The sequence below is a fragment of the Caretta caretta genome, chromosome 9, assembly GCF_965140235.1.
Source record: "Caretta caretta isolate rCarCar2 chromosome 9, rCarCar1.hap1, whole genome shotgun sequence".
Lineage (NCBI taxonomy): Eukaryota > Metazoa > Chordata > Testudines > Cheloniidae > Caretta > Caretta caretta.
The window spans coordinates 56,530,788-56,549,003 of record NC_134214.1 but is presented as its reverse complement, the minus strand read 5'-3'; the positions used below and the strand labels follow the sequence as shown (position 1 = coordinate 56,549,003).

General features: G+C 47.3%; 1 protein-coding gene across 21 annotated transcripts in view; it reads right to left on the bottom strand.

The window, feature by feature from the left end:
- Positions 1-1,474: 1,474 nt before the first annotated feature.
- KIF1A (kinesin family member 1A) overlaps positions 1,475-18,216 on the bottom strand; it is a 225,343-nt gene continuing 208,601 nt past the window's right edge. For all 21 annotated transcript variants that reach the window (XM_048863028.2, XM_048863027.2, XM_048863031.2 and 18 more), the window contains 9 exons: positions 15,959-16,020; positions 15,307-15,452; positions 13,169-13,381; positions 12,629-12,706; positions 11,305-11,429; positions 10,782-10,928; positions 10,203-10,395; positions 9,459-9,577; positions 1,475-7,923 (listed from right to left, as the gene is read on the bottom strand). In XM_048863028.2, the coding sequence (XP_048718985.1) occupies positions 7,881-7,923; positions 9,459-9,577; positions 10,203-10,395; positions 10,782-10,928; positions 11,305-11,429; positions 12,629-12,706; positions 13,169-13,381; positions 15,307-15,452; positions 15,959-16,020 (1,126 nt within the window). In that variant the 3' untranslated portion in view covers positions 1,475-7,880. The remainder of the gene's footprint in view (positions 7,924-9,458; positions 9,578-10,202; positions 10,396-10,781; positions 10,929-11,304; positions 11,430-12,628; positions 12,707-13,168; positions 13,382-15,306; positions 15,453-15,958; positions 16,021-18,216) is intronic.

The window sequence follows — 18,216 nt, the reverse complement described above, 5'->3', positions numbered from 1 at the left end:
AATACATGTCAGCAACTATGTCAGTAACAATACAGGCACAAAAATTTTCCTCCAGGAGTGGAGAGTTAAAGAAATCCCTGTTTCTCTGCCCCCTCCCCCTCAGAGCCCAGTAGCGGGGGCAGACACCTGCACCCCTTAACCTTCAGAGCCCAGCTGTGGGGTGCCCTCCCAGCCCAGACACCCACACTCCCTACCCTGCCAGATTCCAGCCATGGAGTGCCCCCCAGCTCAGACATATGAACCCCCTACCCCCCAGATCCCAGCTACAGAGCCCCCTCCACCCAGACACTCACACGCACCCTCTATCCCCCAACTTGGGGCCTCCCCAGCCCAGACACTCACACCCCCTCCTCACTCCAGCCCAGACACTTGCACCCCCTCTTCACAAGATCCCAGCTGTGGGGCCCACCCCAGCCCAGACACTCGTCCCCTTTGCCCCCCAGAGCCCAGCTAGGTGTCCCCCCTGAGCCCATCTGCAGGGCATCCCACATCCCAGAATCTGACACCTCCTAACCCCTAGAGCCCAGGGATCCAGAGGGAGAAACAGCCTGATGCTGGGTCCCCTGGGCTTGTGTGGATATTCCTGCAGGCCGCCTCCTTCCTTCAGGATGTGCCAGGAACTGCAGCTTCCAGGAACCCTCCAGCTCCTTCCCCCTCTCCCCGGCAGGTGTCTTTTATTTGTGAGCTGTGCTTTGCTGGGTCCAGCGACCCCTAGTGGCAGCTAGCAGCTCTGCAGCCCATTTCTGTGGGAGAAAAAGGAAATTCTGCATTCACATTAATTTCTTCGCAAATTCTGCATGTGCAGTGGTGCAAATTCCCCCAAGAGTAATGTGCTGAGCACTCTGGTCCCAGTCTACTAAAGCACTTACGCTTGTAACCATTGATGTCAGTGGACTACTTACATCCTTAAATGTTTTGCTGTATTGGCGCCAGAGTGCTGAGCATTTTGTGTAAGCGAGTGCTAAATGAGAGGGCAATTGACCCCATTGTGTTTATCACCTTAAGTGCTACTGTTCTATTACTATATACTAGTATGACAAAGCTCAAATGGTATAAAATATGGTATAAAATATCTGAACATACATATAAGTACCCCCTTGAAGCTACAGCATCATAGAATCATAGGGTTAGAAGGGATTGCAAGGGTCATCTAGTTTAACCCCCCTGCCAAGATGCAGGATTTGTTGTGGTTAAACCATCCAAGACAGATGGCTATCTAGCCTCCATTTTAAAATCTCCAGTGAAGGAGCTTCCACAACCTCCTGAGGCAGTTTTTTCCATTGTCCTACTGTTCTTCAAGTTAGGAAGTTTTTCCTGAGATTTAATCTAATAGACCACCCTTTACTGGGTTGAGAAGAGAATTCTTTTGTCATACTAATTTATCCCTAGAGATATGTTGAGTTAAAACCTTATTACATGTTATTAAACCTGACCCCACCTATTTCTTTAAGAAAAAAAAATGACCAAGGAGTCATTGTCCAGTATTTGCATAAATGCCACATTTATTTCTTAACTGAACAATGCCTTAAGTATACACAAACAGTTTAATACCCTAAATTCCAACACTCATAGTTTAAGACATCGAGAAAACTAGACTCATGACTTCAGTAATTTTGTTATTATACAGTAGTACAGGGTGTGCCCACAGCAATCACATATATACAAAGCAAGAGAAATGGTCTCCCAGCACTTGGGGATGGCATCACAGGAAGAACTCATGTGGACAAACTAGATAATGGAAGCACAGGCAAAAAGCAAACAAAACCAAACCCAACCCCCCCCCCAAAAATCCCCCAACCAAAATAAAATAAAAGTAACCACAACCGCCTTCATTTTACAGTAAGATCTTAATAACAAGTTGAATCTCATGAAGAGTTCCTTCATACAGCTCATTGATTACCAGACAAAGATTTCAGAGTAACAGCCGTGTTAGTCTGTATTCACAAAAAGAAAAGAGTACTTGTGGCACCTTAGAGACTAACCAATTTATTTGAGCATAAGCATAAGCATAAGCTTTCGTGAGCTACAGCTCACTTCATCGGATGTAGCTCACGAAAGCTTATGCTCAAATAAATTGGTTAGTCTCTAAGGTGCCACAAGTACTCCTTTTCTTTCAGACAGAAAGAGAGACAGTAAGAGCACCTTAGAAAGGTGTAAGCTCTTACGGGCTGCTGCTGTTTATGACATGCATCACTGGTAACAGCTGGAAATGCTTATGTGAGCTCCTCCAGTTCTCATTCAAGTGCTGCCTCCTTTCCCACAGTAAAAACTCAACTTCTTCTTGCTTGTTTCTTTTGAGGTCGATTTGGGAAATCTTTCTCTGTGGTTACAAAACCAGCAGTTCTCTGAGGGCCCTTTGAAGAACTGGTATTTCTTTTTTTGAGTGAGTACCTCATTGTTGGCTGAGGATCATCAGGATGGGTGCTTCATACGAAAAACTTGATGTAGACAAATGACTGCCCCTTGCATGATTACAAAAGGCCAGGCAAAGACAGTCCATTGATTTCGAAGCTGTTTCCCCATGACAAACTTGTTCAATTAAATTACCTCTTATCCTACCTTCTTGATAAGTCATGATTAACTTTGATGACATCATTGTATCTCACTGACCTCTGTTACACCAAGGGAACAGTATGCTTCTATTACTGTGCAACTGCTGTTACTTCTGAGTGACCAGTCTACAACTCAGCTGTGTCCCACTGAATTCAATTAGTTTTCAAATTCATCTACACATGTTGAAATATACTGGATGACTTCTCCAAATGCACCCATTTTGGATTGTTTCTTCATTATAAGGACTATATGGGTCTTTTCCTGTGCCATTCTTACCCTCACAACAAAGTTTCAATGCCTCAGCTTTGACCGAAGCTAAAAGATTTACGCAATCTTTAATATTTAAATCCTGAAGACCCTTTTCATCCTCAAATCCCATGGAAAGAACAATGAATAGAATTTAGTCTCAGCTACTCTATGGGCTGATGCATGTATCATCTACTTGAATTTTTGAGAATGTATGTCTCTCTGGGTGGGACTCTCAACAGCAGGGATGCTAAGTTAAGGAAAGGTGTGGGGTGTCAGATATAGAAGAGGACTCTCCAGGACTCTCCAGATATAGAAGATATAGAATTAGGACTCTCCAGCCATTCCCCAGATGGTACTACAGAAAATAACCCTTTTGGGGAATCCACATGAACAGCAGATGGCTGCTATTTGGATATTTTATTGGGAGCCAGTATAAGTCCCATAAGCAGTCATTATTCCTCAACTCTAGATCTTTATATTTGCGGCCTGATCCAAACCCACTGGTGTCAATGGAAAGACTCCCACTGTCTTTCGATCAGACCTGTCTCTAACTCAGAAAAGCAGTGTACTCTGCAGGTTTGCTGGCCTCAGGCACACAGCACTGACTGAGTGAAACCAGATGTCTTCTCCATAACCAAACCATCAAGACCATGCTCTTCAGGATCGCTGACCTAAGGCAAGACCCATAACAGTATCACCCCCAAGCCATCCTTCCTCTCTGATCTGGCAGGGATTCCCAGAGGACCCAACACTGGCATTTGCATCCCTTCCTCATTTTTCTCCCATTGTCTCCTGTGATTCTGTGTCTAGTCCAAAACAAATACAGGCATGTATATAAGGAAGCATGGTGATATACTTTTATAACCTAGCTACCTCCACTCCAGACAGCTCTAACCTGGAGAAATCTCTGAGAATGAGACTGAATGAGAGAAAAAACAAAAAACAGAAGTCCAAGAATGTCTTGATTTATACTGAAAATCCAGAGTTCAGTTGGGATGAGAATGGAAATTTAATAAGCCTGTTTTACCAAAGGAAGGGGCTTAAAATTTCATATGCTTCCTAAGATTGGCTCCAGAACACTTTGGTTTACACTAGCTCTTGATAGGACAGTACCAGCCATTCAGGACATTTCTTAGAAACTGCATCAAAACAACAAGTTTTTGACTATGAAGTATGTTAAAATAGGTACTCAAGCCAAGTGGTCTTTACCAAGGGCCTGATTCAAAATGCACTGAAGCTGATGGGAGACTTTCCATTGGCCATCATCAGGGCCTCAGTGGAAGGACCTATTTGCTGCCAGAGCAGAGATTGCTGAAACGTATTTTCACCAGCTGACAATCAGTTCTTTGGGTGAGGTTTAGCAGTTAGAATGAGCCCTAGTCCTTTCTATGAAAGCTCCCTTATAAGCTGGGAGATAGAACAAAGAATTGAGAATTAAAAAACCCTAGAACTTAAGACTGATTAATATGGATATATACACAAGGGGGAGTGCTCTAACTGTTCTAGGTCTTGATTCAGCAGTCAGCAAAAAACTGAGGCATGTGCTAAACCAGGGGTCGGCAACCTTTCAGAAGTGGTGTGCCGAGTCTTCATTTATTCACTCTAATTTAAGGTTTTGCGTGCCGGTAATACATTTTAACGTTTTTAGAAGGTCTCTTTCTATAAGTCTTTAATATATAACTAAACTATTGTTGTATGTAAAGTAAATAAGGTTTTTCAAAGGTTTAAGAATCTTCATTTAAAATTAAGATAAATGCAGAGCCCCCCGGACCGGTGGCCAGGACCTGGGCAGTGTGAGTGCCACTGAAAATCAGCTTGTGTGCCACCTTTGGCACGTGTGCCATAGGTTGCCTGCCCCTGTGCTAAACATTAGATTTGTGCTTAATTCCATTCAGTGTGATTTAAGCACATGCTTGATTGCTTTGCTGGATACGATGGACATAAGTATGTGCTAAACATGCTTTTCTGAACTGAGGCCATAGTTTGGAGTTTCTCTCTTGCAGATTCTCATTGAGGGCAAAGCATCTCTCTCTGTGTAGATAATAACACATAAGATTTGTTTGTATGTATAAAGCACTTATCCCAGGCATTAGGCATTTAATTTAATTATTAAAATTCAGTCCTGTATTTAAAAAAATAATTCTAAGTCCATAAGGAATAGCTGTAAAAACAAGAGACCTTCACCTGGGTCAGCAAGTTGCTGTCTAACCCATCTGCCCATGTAGGACTGGCACAAAGAGCCCACTGAAAGGAACAAGCACTGGCACCTGCACTGACACTGTTCCCTGCAGGAACCTGCAGTGCCATACAGGTCTGTGAGATAGAATGAAATTCCCTGGGACTCGTAGTGATGCCGTTGAGCTGGTCAAAAGCAAATCGGGGTCCAGAGGGAAAAAAAAGCACTTGTCATGCAGCATGAATCATAGAATCATAGAATATCAGGGTTGGAAGGGACCTCAGGAAGTCATCTAGTCCAACCCCCTGCTCAAAGCAGGACCAATCCCCAACTAAATGAGAGCTGAGGTAAACAGTGGCTCAATACAAATGCACTGTCTCTGTGCAGACAGGAGGCAGAGGCTGGGGAATGAAATCTTTCTTCACACTGCAGCATGGTGGTGGGCAGTTTGCTGGGAGCTTTTGTGTGTGTGTGTGTGACATCTCTACCAGCCCATTGAGGTTGCATGGAGGCTTTGTTGGGCTCCCCACATGTCCCCTTACCCTATGCCCTAGCCTCCCCAAAATAAGAAAAAGTGAAAGGAGAAATACACTGCATAGACCATCTCCACTTGGAGCCACACATACAATACTCAACAAACACAACAGAAAGGATGGAAAAGTGCCTAAGAGAACCAAGGCACAGCCGTCCTGTGCAAATTAAGGTCAGCCGTGAAGTGTGACGATGAAGCATGGACCAGCGATGGTCCTGGTATATGTATGGAGGGAGGGTGAGCTCCCCCTGTTTCTGCCTGGAGTTGGGTGCATACAACCAACTGGAAATCTTAATTAAACAATCTGGGTAATTAAAAATTTATAAAGACCTTTGCTGCTTAAGTTACTTTAAAAAGCTTATAGCAAGGTCAGCACTACCTGACCAGGTCCTTTCCATGGGGAGAGGGGTTATTAATGATGTCATATGTCTGCTTTGGTATGCTTCCCCCACCAACTTAGCTGTTCTATGTAGGCAGTCTAAGCCTGATAGAGAGGTGGGGCAAGGGGAAAGAGGATGAAGTTAATGTTTTAAATGGGGGAGGGGAATAAGACAATGTAATCACATATAAAAGTAAAGAGAAGTCGCAATTTCTCTCATCCTTGCCCACCCCCATGCCATTCTCTTTGCTACCCATTCAATTGCTGCAAACAGATTCTTCCCATATGAAAGAGAAGAGAAGTAAAAGCCCTTTCAGAAAAGGACAGTGAGACTCAGCCATCTGGTTCAAGACAACTGTTCTGAATTTAGGCTCCAGTGTAATTTTATGATCTAGCTTTGACACCCCCCCCCCCCCCCAGTAACAACCCTTTATTAACTCGGACCATCTGCACAGATGTAACTGTATGGGCAATGCCCCAGGATTCACTAATGAACCAGCATTTGGCTGCAGTAGCCACCTGGTAGCCCAGAACAAGCTATTGCTAGCTAAACAGAATGCAGGTCTGCAGTAATGCACAAGACAGGTCTGTCATCTCTCTCCATATTATACTCACTGTCGGGATGCAATCCCTCCTGCCTCTCCCCACTTCCCAGCTGGGTGGGTTTTATCAGATAGGATTCTTGAGTCCCATCTGCAGTGTTAGTCCCTGTGACACTGATTAATCCTATTGGAGGTTTCCCAGCTAGAGATTAGTACAGTACAGCCCAGGCCAGAGATTAGTACAGTACAGTATAGATGGCCTGCATACTTACTAGAAGGTGACTGAGGATATTGAGAGGCAGGCTGCATTGTACTCATTGGGAGCGTTCGAACAGCACCCAACCCCAAAAGTGGATTGACAGAACCATCTGCCCTTCCAGAACTTCAGATCCCCTTTCCATCCCTTTCACCCCATTTGAGGTTGGGCCCTGAAAACAGACAGAATAGAGGTAAGAACCCCAAACCAAATCTCCTGTGTAGAACCAACCAGAACCTATCATCATTGCAGTCTACCTGGGTTTCAAGCACTTGGGGGAATGGAGGGGATGGGATACACACACAAAGTGCTTCGATAAGTGTGGTGACTTGTCTGTGTGCATGTCTTTGCTGTGCTATGTGTGGATTGCCTCGTTTGGGATGGCATAGTGTACTATCCAGTCACCACCTGGAGGAAAAGTGGTTTGAGCTCTGGGGTCAGTGGGGGCAGGAGGGTGAGAGTTCTGAAGTCAGTGTGTACGTGTTTGCACACAGGTGGGAGCATGACCTCCTGAATCCATCCAGACCTCCCAGTGCTGGGGATTGAGAAAGAAGACAAAGATGGCATCACAAAACGGCCTGACAACCCCCTCCCCACTGGCCCACCTTCCAAGGCTCTGCCTTCCCTGGGAGAGGCTTTATGTGTGCAGACATGAGCAACAAAACGGGATAAACTGAACATACAGATTGCAGTGAAGTAAATAGAAATAAATACTTTATAAATCTCAAACTACCATAACTTAATCTACCTTTTTTTATATGTCAATAAATTAAGAAGTATCAGTACTTAAATCTATCACTTTCTCTTCACATGGAAGCAATTCCTCATGACTTGTAATCTCTGACCTTTCAAATGCTCCTGCCTCCTTAAATTGTAGCCTTGCTTTAAAATAAAAAACACAGCTCCTGCTTTTGAAAGTTACAGGTTCATGTGACACCAAGGTCACTCAATGAGGAGATGGGCAGAAGATCACATGTGCACAAGAAATCATGACCAGGCTGTACTAGGCTTTTGCAGATATAACAGAAATGCATTTTCCCAGTGAAGGTGTAAATCGAGATGGATCCATTTCTGGAGCAGGCAGCTGGGGTGGTGGATGGCATAAAAGATTTGACATTAAGATAGGGACTCTTGTATAGAACCAGCAATCTTGATCCTGCCGGCAGACAGATGAGGTGGAGAGCGGTTTTAGGTTAGATTCTCATCTGGGCTGTTCTCCTTCTGGACAGCTTGGATCTGTTTTGGAAACCAGGAGACAAAAGGAGTCAAAGGACTAGAAAAGGAATGCGGAGAGATAGAAAGGGAGACAGACACTCTCCTTGTGAGAGACCCTATCATGGAGGTAGAAAGAGGTGCAAGACACACAGAAACTATGGGCTGGTTTAACATCGGCACAGACCAGATGAGACCAGACCCATCTGCAGCCCAATTAATCCATGTGTACCTGACAGGGGGCAGCACCAGAATCAATCAAAGGGAGGGTGGGTAGGTATGTTTCTTTATACAATGACTACAGGGAATTTCTGTTTATTTCTTTATCTTCTTTTAACTCCACTACTGAAATTATGATGTTTTGTTCTAGGGATTAAGGATCAGATCCTCGACTGATATAAAATAGGTTTCATAAAAGAACTAGATACATTCATGGAGGATAGGTGCATCAATGGCTATTAGCCAGGATGGACAGAGATGCAAAACCACGCTCTGAAGTGTCCCTAGCCTTTGTTTGCCAGAAGCTGGGAATGGGCGACAGGGCATGGATCACTTGATGATTAACTGTTCTGTTCATTCCCTCTGGGGTGCCTGGCATTGGCGACTGTTGGAAGACAGGATACCGGGCTAGATGGACCTTTGGTCTGACCCAGTATGGCCGTTCTTATAAATCGGTGTCACTCCATTGACTTCAATAGACTGATGCCTAGTTCCATCAGCTGAGGATCTAGCCCTGAATTTCTGTGTTTATTTCGGTGTGTGTGTGTGTGTGGGGGGGGGAACTGTGTCCTTGTAACATTAAGCTGGCACAGTTGAAATCACAGTTAAAATGAACTCCTAAATGCTGCACAAAACAATGAGGCCACCAGAGAAGTGCTTGTACAACCTGCCTCCATGGTGTACCCCAATCCAACAGCATTACTAAACCATCATCATTAGGATTCAGAGTTATTGAGAAACCTAGCTGTTCTGGGATTTGGAGCAAAATTTTGGATTGTCAGTGCAGAAAGACTATGTCACCGTGTTGCCCGCCTGCAATTTTAACCCCTTATGATGCAGTGTCTGCATCTGCATAGAGTCTGTGAAGCAGATTGGGCTACATAAAGGCAGCATTTGAATTTTATAAGCAATGGTTCTGAGAGCAAGGAATAAGACTTCAACATCCAATTTGAAATACAAATGAAAGGGAGCAAGAGTAGCACCATCTCTCTGTAGAAAAACATTAAACCAAGACCCCTTGTCACAAGGCGACAGAGCTGAAGTGGATGGAGGGGAAGGAGTCTCTGGGAATTGCCCTGTTTTGCTCATTTGATGCTGCCAACCCCTTGCAATAATTTTACAATCAGCACACAGCAGGCCTTGCTCCCTGCAGCTCCACCTTCAAAAATATATGGAAGATGCTTGATAACTGGGTAGGAAGAGGCATGACAGAGCAGATTTGGGGAGCAAGAAACCAAGCTGGACAATCAAAACCAAGCTTCTGCTGTTGCAGCCTAGAGCATTACCAACAGGTTACCAGGCTGTCTCCTAACGGAATGGTTTAAAATGTCCCCAGGTACCTTATGGATCCAGCTAGCAGAGGGTTAAATGCGTACAGCCAGTCGTGCATGTCCTTGTCGCTGCTTGCCTGAAGAAGGATTCCACGATGCTCCGTGCATACTGCAAACGTGTTGGGGGTCTGAAACAGACCAATGCCATGAATGAGTCCACCAGGCTACCTGAGATGACACTGAGCAACATGCAGCACAGCTTGGAGCATGAAGGGACATAGAACAGGACCCAGACAATGCCAGGGAAGATGCTATCACAGTAGGCTACGTTTCCTTGAATGTGAAATTCCTCTGCTGTTCTGAACAGTCACAGATCAGAGCTCTGTTGTGGCTTCTTTGCAGAGAGGAGAGTGGATTCTGACACCATGAGAACATTTCTCATTTTTAAAGGTGCAATTTCACCCTTTGGGACCCCGTGATATCAAGGGAACTAGGTGTGAGCTGTCGAGCAGCACAGGATCTCCCTAAAGCTGGCTCTGTGGGGAGTATTAGCATACCACTGTGCTCCTAGACTCTCTTCTCCCTTCAACACCATGTTGTGAACATCACTGTTCCTTTCATGTACCAGTTTCTGATCCCTATGGTCTTTCCCCATCCTTGGCCCATAGCCATCACTGCAGCCCCTCCCTTTTACCTTTAACATGGTTTCAGACATGTGCTGCCATTCTGGTTCCCCCCTTGCACTTGTAGCACAGCCCTGGACACGAGCTGTGCTTCCCCTGTTTTGCCCATGTCACGACCTCCAGCAATTACCTTGAGCATGGCCTGCTGGTCCTCACTGTACTCCACCTGAGCAGAGGAGAGGTTGAGGATGGCTCTCTCCACAGAGTCCTTGTCTGTATTGTAGATGTAGACATAGGGGCGCCTCACAACCACATAGCGCTTCACCCAGCCGTTGGTGTGAGGCTCGAGGAAATGCAGGTAGCCTTTCTTTGAGACAATGGGACTGCAGAGGGCAAGACAGGGCAGTCTCATGCTTAGTGACTGAAGAAAACCACCCAGCAAAAGGGTTAAAACCCCAAGTACTTGTCCCTACTCTTGCTGTTTTGCAGATTGTCCCTCACCTCCTTCCCGCAAATCTCACCTCTCCAGATGCAGACTGCCAGCCTTGAACCTCCTGCCCTGTGACCTTCTTGTCACTTAGCAGCAGCTAGTCTGAATACCTTCCATCTTCCTATGTCCCCAGCTAGGCTTCCAGCCATTTGAGGAGGGAGCTGCATGTGGCTATACTGAGACAGGAACAACTGCCCACTCTAGCAGGGACAGCTCCAGCCATGAGGGCATTCAAAGTACACTGACACCTCCTGCTTCAAGTAAACCAACTGCTCATACCTCACCCGGATCTCCTGAATATCGGGGACCAGTAAGCGCTGCGTCTCTTTCTCATCTTCAGACCCACATGTAGGAGATTTCTTCGGTTCTCCCTCCACTACGGGTTCTGGCTCAGGGCTTTCTGCCCTGGAAGAGAGATGGGAGGTTCTGGAAGGGGAAGAAAGGTATTTAATTACAATGATACCTTCACAGTGACTTTTGCCAATAGCCATCTCTGATTTTCTTCTGAAAACTGGCTAACTTGGTGCGCATGAAAGTGACCTACTGATAGCAGTGGCTAGACCCAGGCAAGGCTATATCCCTGTGGAATCCCCCCCTCCAAATCACTGTGCATGCTCATCACTTCTGGCCTTCAAACCTCCCGTGATGCTGGCACTGTATCTCTTCTGCACAGAGACTGATGGTTATGCCCAATCTCATGGTGGGTTGGTGTATGGACTAGCAATCAGGCTGACCCTGTACATGTTTGTTTGGGCCTCAGTGTGAATTTCTCAGCCCACAGTGGTCTGGGTGCATCTCTTACCTGACCTCAGTGTCTTTATACTGTCCTTCTAGCAGTGATGGGCAGGTGGAAGAGGGAGTCAGGGTGGTGACACCAAGAGCTGGCATGGAGGGGTCTCTCAGCAGGGTCACAGACATTTCTGACAGCTGCAGGAGGAAAGAAATCATTTCCTGGAATCAAAATCTAATCTGAGCTATAGGACATGAGCCTGGAGGGCAAAGGCCAAAGTTCGGTCTGGTGAACTGAAGACAATGGAGTTTCACCTGCTTATTCCTGGTACGAATTTGGGCCTAGCTGGGTAACGAGCGCTCTCCCGTGCTGCAGAGACAATTCCTCTTCCATATTTGCATGGTTACTGGGGTCTTTTAAAGGTTACTCTGAACAGATGGGGGACAGCTTCTCAAAGTCAGTGTGATCCCTAGAGGAGAAGGGAGCTAGGCCGATATAACACAGTTGAGGGTGCTATCTTTTATAGCTCTTGCCTTTTGGTTAGAGCCGATATTAGATATACTAATGCCCTTGATTTTTCCCCACAGTTTACCAGCTAGGGAAAGTTTTACAGCCCTCTAGCAGATGCAGACTCCAGGGACGGGGCAGGTCACCAGACTTTCCTTCTCCCCACATAGGTAATCTTCAGGGCAGATCATCTGCTCTTTCCCACCCCTTGCCTACATCTCCCTCCTGTTTCCTTTCCCTTTCCACTCCTGCGTGCTCCCAGTGGAAAAGATATCAGGGACTGGCAGGGTCAGACCCACTGGGCCCTGCCCTCCTGTGCTCTGCTCTGGAGAAGTAAGTGGGAGGCAAAGTGAGAAGCTTTGTCACAGTGCTGACGCTGGCTTCCTTCTGGAGCTGACCCTCTAGCCCTGAGGTCCCAGAGCACCAGTGTTTCTAGGCTAGTAGCCGGGGGGTGAGTTTCTGGAAGGCACTAGATTCACAAGACTGATCCCGCTCCTTCTCAGTCCCATAAGGGAGGAACTGCAGTCAGACCAGGAGACAGATATTAGGAGAGGCAACTTCTCCTCCCCTCCTCTGCTCAGCCAAAGCAGAGATAGACGTGGAGGTGGTAATCTCATGGAATGCAGCACCATGCACCTCTCCAGTAGCAATGACTGTGGCATGCCATTGGTGTTAGCACACAGAGCCTGCTTAATGTGGAGTGAAATGGCACCTTGAGGCCTTGTCCGCATACCAGCAGGAATCTCCTGCTAAGATTCGCAATGCAGGCCAGGCCAGGAGCTAACTACCAGTAAGTGTCACTGTCTGAGCAGAACCAGCACTTCCATACTGCTTATCACATCATTGTTCGAAGCAGGGAGTGCTAATGGTGCTGGGAAGTTGGTCCTACCTTGCTCTCGCTGGCGCTGATGCAGACATGGCTGTGACTGTACTCTCTGTTAAATGTATGTGTGAGGAGACGCAAGCACTGCAGGGGAAACAAAAGGCAACATCCAGTTGGCAAGCAAGACCTCTCCCCATGAACACATAAACGTCTTCCAGTCCCACCAGTAACTCTCCCCATCTGCCCTTCTCTGCCAGGCCTGAAATGTGCGGCTCTGTCTCAGCTTCCTCTGGATAAATATTTCAAAGGCAACATTCTGCTGATCAGGAGGAACAGCTGTGAGCACCAAATCCATGTCATGGATTCCCCTGCTTGCCTCAGACCTTCCACAGATTCTCCTTCCACATCTCCTGCCCACTGCCTCCTCCCCTAATCACTGCCTCTGCTGAAACCCTCCTCCATGCTGTCACCTCCTTGCACCTCGATGAGGGCCACTCCCTTCTCTGTGGCCTTCCAACCTTCACTCCAGCCTATGTAGAATGCTGCTGCCCATCTGCTCCCCAGTGTCGAGCCCTCTAGAGGGGCTAGCTTGCTGCAATACAATACCTTGACGGCAAGCTCTTTTTGCCTCTCGCTGGGGGTCTCCAAGGGCGAGCTCCGGTCCTCTGAGGCACCATCTGCCGAGAGTGGAGAGGAGACACAGGAAGTGCTATGGGAATCGGAATCCTCACTGGAACATGGGGACAGGGACTCCAGGCCTGATCTTTGGGTCGTCTCCAGCTTCTCACGCAGGAGGAGGTAATGCCTCGTCTTCTCAACCTGGACAAAGACATTCACTCTCAAGTTCAAGTTTCTGGCACTTAACTTCACTTGCATTATTCCCTTCCCACTGCATTGCCTTGTTCAAACACATGGTGATGAGTACCTTGGAGTGAACGAATGTCACAGATCCGATATGGGCTACTATGGGGACACTTTAAGATGACATTATACCACAACTATCAGAAACTCCACAAAATGCCAGCTAGTGGCCTACAAAAAAAATGGTTTCCTAGCTTTCGTAACTGTTGTTCTTTGAGATGTATTACTCTTGTCCGTTCCATGCTAGGAGTGTGTGCACCCACGTGCATGGCTGCTGAAGATTTTTCTTAGTGGTATCTGTAGGGCCAACTCTGGCGCCTTCTCAGTTCCTTCTTGCCATTGACTCTGACAGTGGGGAAAGAGGGCAGGTCACGGAACAGACATGAGCAACACATCTCAAAGAATAACAGTTACAAAAGGTAGGTAACTGTTTTTACTTCTTTGAGCGACCATCACGGGCAGTAAGAAGGGACTGAGAGAGCACAGTGCCAGGAGCACCTCATATACCAGCGCATGAGCGTGGGGCTCCCGGAGGTGCCGGAGCCGGTCCTATGGATACCACCAAGGGAAAAATCTCTAGGAGTTGTGCACATGGGCATGCACACACCTAGCCTGGAATCGACATGAATCGTAGAAGATTAGGGATGGAAGAGACTTCAGGAGATCATCTAGTCCAACCCCCTCCTCAAAGCAGGACCAACACCAACTAAATCATCCCAGCCAGGGCTTTGTCAAGCCGGGCCTTAAAAACCTCTTAAGGAAGGAGATTCCACCACCTCCCTAGGTAACCTGTTCCTGTGCTTCACCACCCTCCTAGTGAAATAATTTTTCCTAATATCCAACCTAGACCTCTCCCACTGCAACTTGAGACCATTGCTTCTTGTTCTATCATCTGCCATGACTGAGAACAGCCGAGCTCTATCCTCTTTGGAACCCCCCTTCAGGTAGTTGAAGGCTGCTATCAAATCCTCTCCCACTCGTCTCTTCTGCAGACTAAATAAGCCCAGTTCCCTCAGCCTCTCCTCGTAAGTCATGTGCCCCAGCCCCCTAATCATTTTCATTGCCCTCTGCTGGACTCTCTCCAATTTGTCCACATCCTTTCTGTAGTGAGGGCCCCAAAACTGGATGCAATACTCCAGATGTGGCCTCACCAGTGCAGAATAGAGGGGAATAATCACTTCCCTAGATCTGCTAGCAACTCTCCTACTAGTGCAGCCCAATATGCCATTAGCCTTCTTGGCAACAAGGGCACACTGTTGACTCATATCCAGTTTCTTGTCCACTATAATCCCTAGGTCCTTTTCTGCAGAACTGCCACTTAGCCAGTCGGTCCCCAGCCTTTAGCAGTGTCTGGGATTCTTCCGACCTAAGTGCAGGACTCTGTACTTGTCGTTGTTGAACCTCATCAGATTTCTTTTGGCCCAATCCTCCAGTTTGTCTAGGTCACTCTGGACCCTATCCCTACCCTCCAGCATATCTACATCTCCTCCCAGCTTAGTGTGATCCGTGAATTTGATGAGGGTGCAATCCATCCCACCATCCAGATCATTAATGAAGCAAGCACTCGAAAAAAAAGTAAGAGATCTCTGCATAGCCCTCCCAGCTAAAGCTTTGTAGGTCCAAATTGCCACACACCAGTGCTTGGGCTCTGCAAGAGAAGTCATGGGGATGGACTCAAATGGTGGGAAAGCAGCACCAGCTGTTGCATGTTGTATTTGCTTCTAGTGTACCTCAAAGGCAAAGCATCAGATACACCTTAGTCGATATGGGTAGGAGAAGCTGCCAGTTAAACAGGATGTTTCACCTTGCATTTGGCCATTACAAGTCAAGGTCCATTGGTTGACTGAAGTTCCTGGCAATAGGTTTCTAGGGTGGAGTCTTACCTCTTGTAGGAGGCTGAGTTTCTCCAGTTCCCACTGATGATCCAGGATGAGGCTGTCACTTCGAGGTCTCCACCCAGCCAGGTTCTCTTCGCCCCGCACGTATGCAACAGAGGTGTCCAGCACACGCCTGCGTCGTCTCTGCATACCTGCAGGAGAGAGGATCTCCGCTTTAGAGATCATTGTTCATGCCTTTAGACTGGAGACTGGGGCTGGTAAGATGGAGAATGGCCTAAGGTGATGCATATCTAATTGTAGACATGCTCCATATATCTGCACTGCAGCACGGTATCGTGTGTGTGTGTGTGTGTCAGGTTTTGGGGAGATAATGACATGCATAGACTATCCGTTCTCTGTCTACCCCCGGCCCAGCATGGGACTGGATATGCTGGTTTGCTGCAGGTGCTGACCTTCACAACCTGTCATCTAATAAAGACAGAAAGGGCCACACATATTAATCCACTTAAGCCAATGGCATTACACCAGGGATGGATTTGACCCTCAAAGTTTAAGTCCTTTTAAAAAATAAGTAGCCAAAACAATCCAACCCCAAAATGAATCCCAGGGGTTTTGGTCCCCTTTAAATTCCAGCAATGGAGTCCCCATGGGTAAAATAACCCCTAAAGCAACCCAGAGGTAGAGATGAACTTCCCACCTGGACTGCCGGCATCAGCCACACGGCAAAGGCTGAGCTCATACACCCCAGTCACACGGTTACTGCAAGCAAATGGAAGGCAAAAGGTTACACACTGCTGAGGGCAAATGCTCCTCACACAGACCCTTTTCTGCAGGATGCAGTGGCTGAGAGGTGTCAGCTAGGGAAATGGGGCTCAGGTCCCAGCTGTGAAAATGGTGGGTTTGCCCTAATTCTCATTACAAAGCGACTAGCCAGCAATAACAATGTGGTACATAATTTGTTAGAAGAGCGTTGAACAAGCTCTTGCTCTGGCAATGTCCTTCAAATTCTCCTCCTGAATGTTCATGCTCAGAGAGCTGTGGTGGGGCCTGCAGTCCACCTCCTGCTCTCTAGCACGTTGCAACAAAGGGTTAGTAGTGCATTAAACACCCTCAAGTGATCTTTCTTCTCCCCCAGGGACATCCCTGGGAACCCTATGCCTGCCTTCCAGCTGATCTCCTTTACTATCCCACTCTCAGGTCAATGCCAGATGGACTAGTCTAGCTGAAAAGGACTGGACATTGGTCCCTTCAGAGCCCATCAGTAATGCCTCTGTGCTGGCTGAGTGGGTAGGTGGGCGTCATGAGGCACTTCCTCTTCCTTGCCAGCTTGAGAACAGCAATCCTAGAGCCCCAGCACACTGTGCCACTACTAGATAACCAGGTTAGCCCGCATCCTCCCATGGAACACAGTATCTGGATCCTGGGGCTGTTATAATGCACTGATTTCCGGACAAGGAAGGAAGGAAAGGAGAGAAAAATAATCATAGCCCATTCCAGAACCTCAGCGTTAGTCCCTGTTCTCATGTCCCGTCTGGCAGAGAACAGTGCACGTGAACATGCAACACTGCACAATCACCAGGGAACACAGGGCCTGATTCTTCATTACTTTGCACCTTGTGCAATCATTTGCCCCTATGCAGTGAGCGGAAGTCACCTCCAGATCAGAAAGGTAGCATTTCACACACACCCACTGTGCACAGATTTCACTGTCTACACAAGGTGTGAGGCCCTGGGGAACCAGCAGGGGTGAAAGTAACTGAGGCCACTTACCGGTACAGGGTGGGGCGGCTCTGGCCCCCAGAAGGGGCGGGGCCTCGGGTGGAAGGGGCGGGGCTGTGGGGGGTCAGCATCCCCCAGCTAGCCCTTCGAGTCTGGCTGGCCCGTGCTGCCCAGGGCTCCCGTGTTGATTTAAAGGGCCCAGGGCTCCAGACGCCGCTGCTGCTACGTCCAGAGCCCCAGCCCCTTTTAAATTGCAGGCCCCAGGGCAGCTGCTCCCTTTGCCCCACCCCCTGCCCGTCGGCGGCCGGGGGGCCAAAAGTGGCAGGAACGTTAAAGTGCTGCAGGGTCCTTTGTCGCGGCAGCGCTTTAATGTTGCTGCGCCCCCCACCGACAGGGGAAGTAAAAGGGGCAGGGACATTAAAGCGCTGCTGTGGCAACGCTTTACTGTGGGCTGGGTATGGGCCGATGCGGGTTCTTACTCGTACACAGGACCGGCCCCTACCGGCTCCCTTTCATCCCGGGGAACCAGGTCCATGATTTCTAGCTGTGCCAGACAGACTATATTTCCTGCGATACCCTTACTATAGGACTGCACTTGATGCAGCTTGTTCAAGGCTATGTTACCAATCCAACCCCTCAGAACAGGCTATTCCATTTAGTTTTTTACAAACATAACAAAGCCCCCATCCCATGCTCTGGGTGCCCCAGCAGTTTCATTCCACAGTGCAATAGCATGATAGAACAGACCGCTCTTTCAACCCTAATACATACACACCAGCAAACAAAATAAAAGTCCTCCACAACAGACATCATAACTTTTCCAGCCCTGAATCCCGCCCACCTCAAGACATTTTTGCAAAAAGAAATTCTGTTTCAGTCAATAAATTTCAGGTTTTTGTCAAAAAACAACTTTTGTTTGGTATTTGGTAACAGTTTTAAACCAATATACCTTCTTGATAAAAATCTGAAAACTTTCAACAACAATGAACAAATCTTTTTCCTCAACCTTTTTTGCAAGAAAAAAATAATCATTTCCTGGCCAGCTCTGGTTATCACGCCCCCTGCATGACTAACACAGACCTCCTCTGGAAACAATTACATCAATAAATCAGGATCCTCTGATCAGGATCCTGCAGTGTGTGGAACTAGTTTATTCACTTTAGAGTGGTAAGGGCAGATAGAAGCCTAGTGGGATATTTAAAAGCTGCTAGGTGCCTAAATATCTTTGTGGATTTG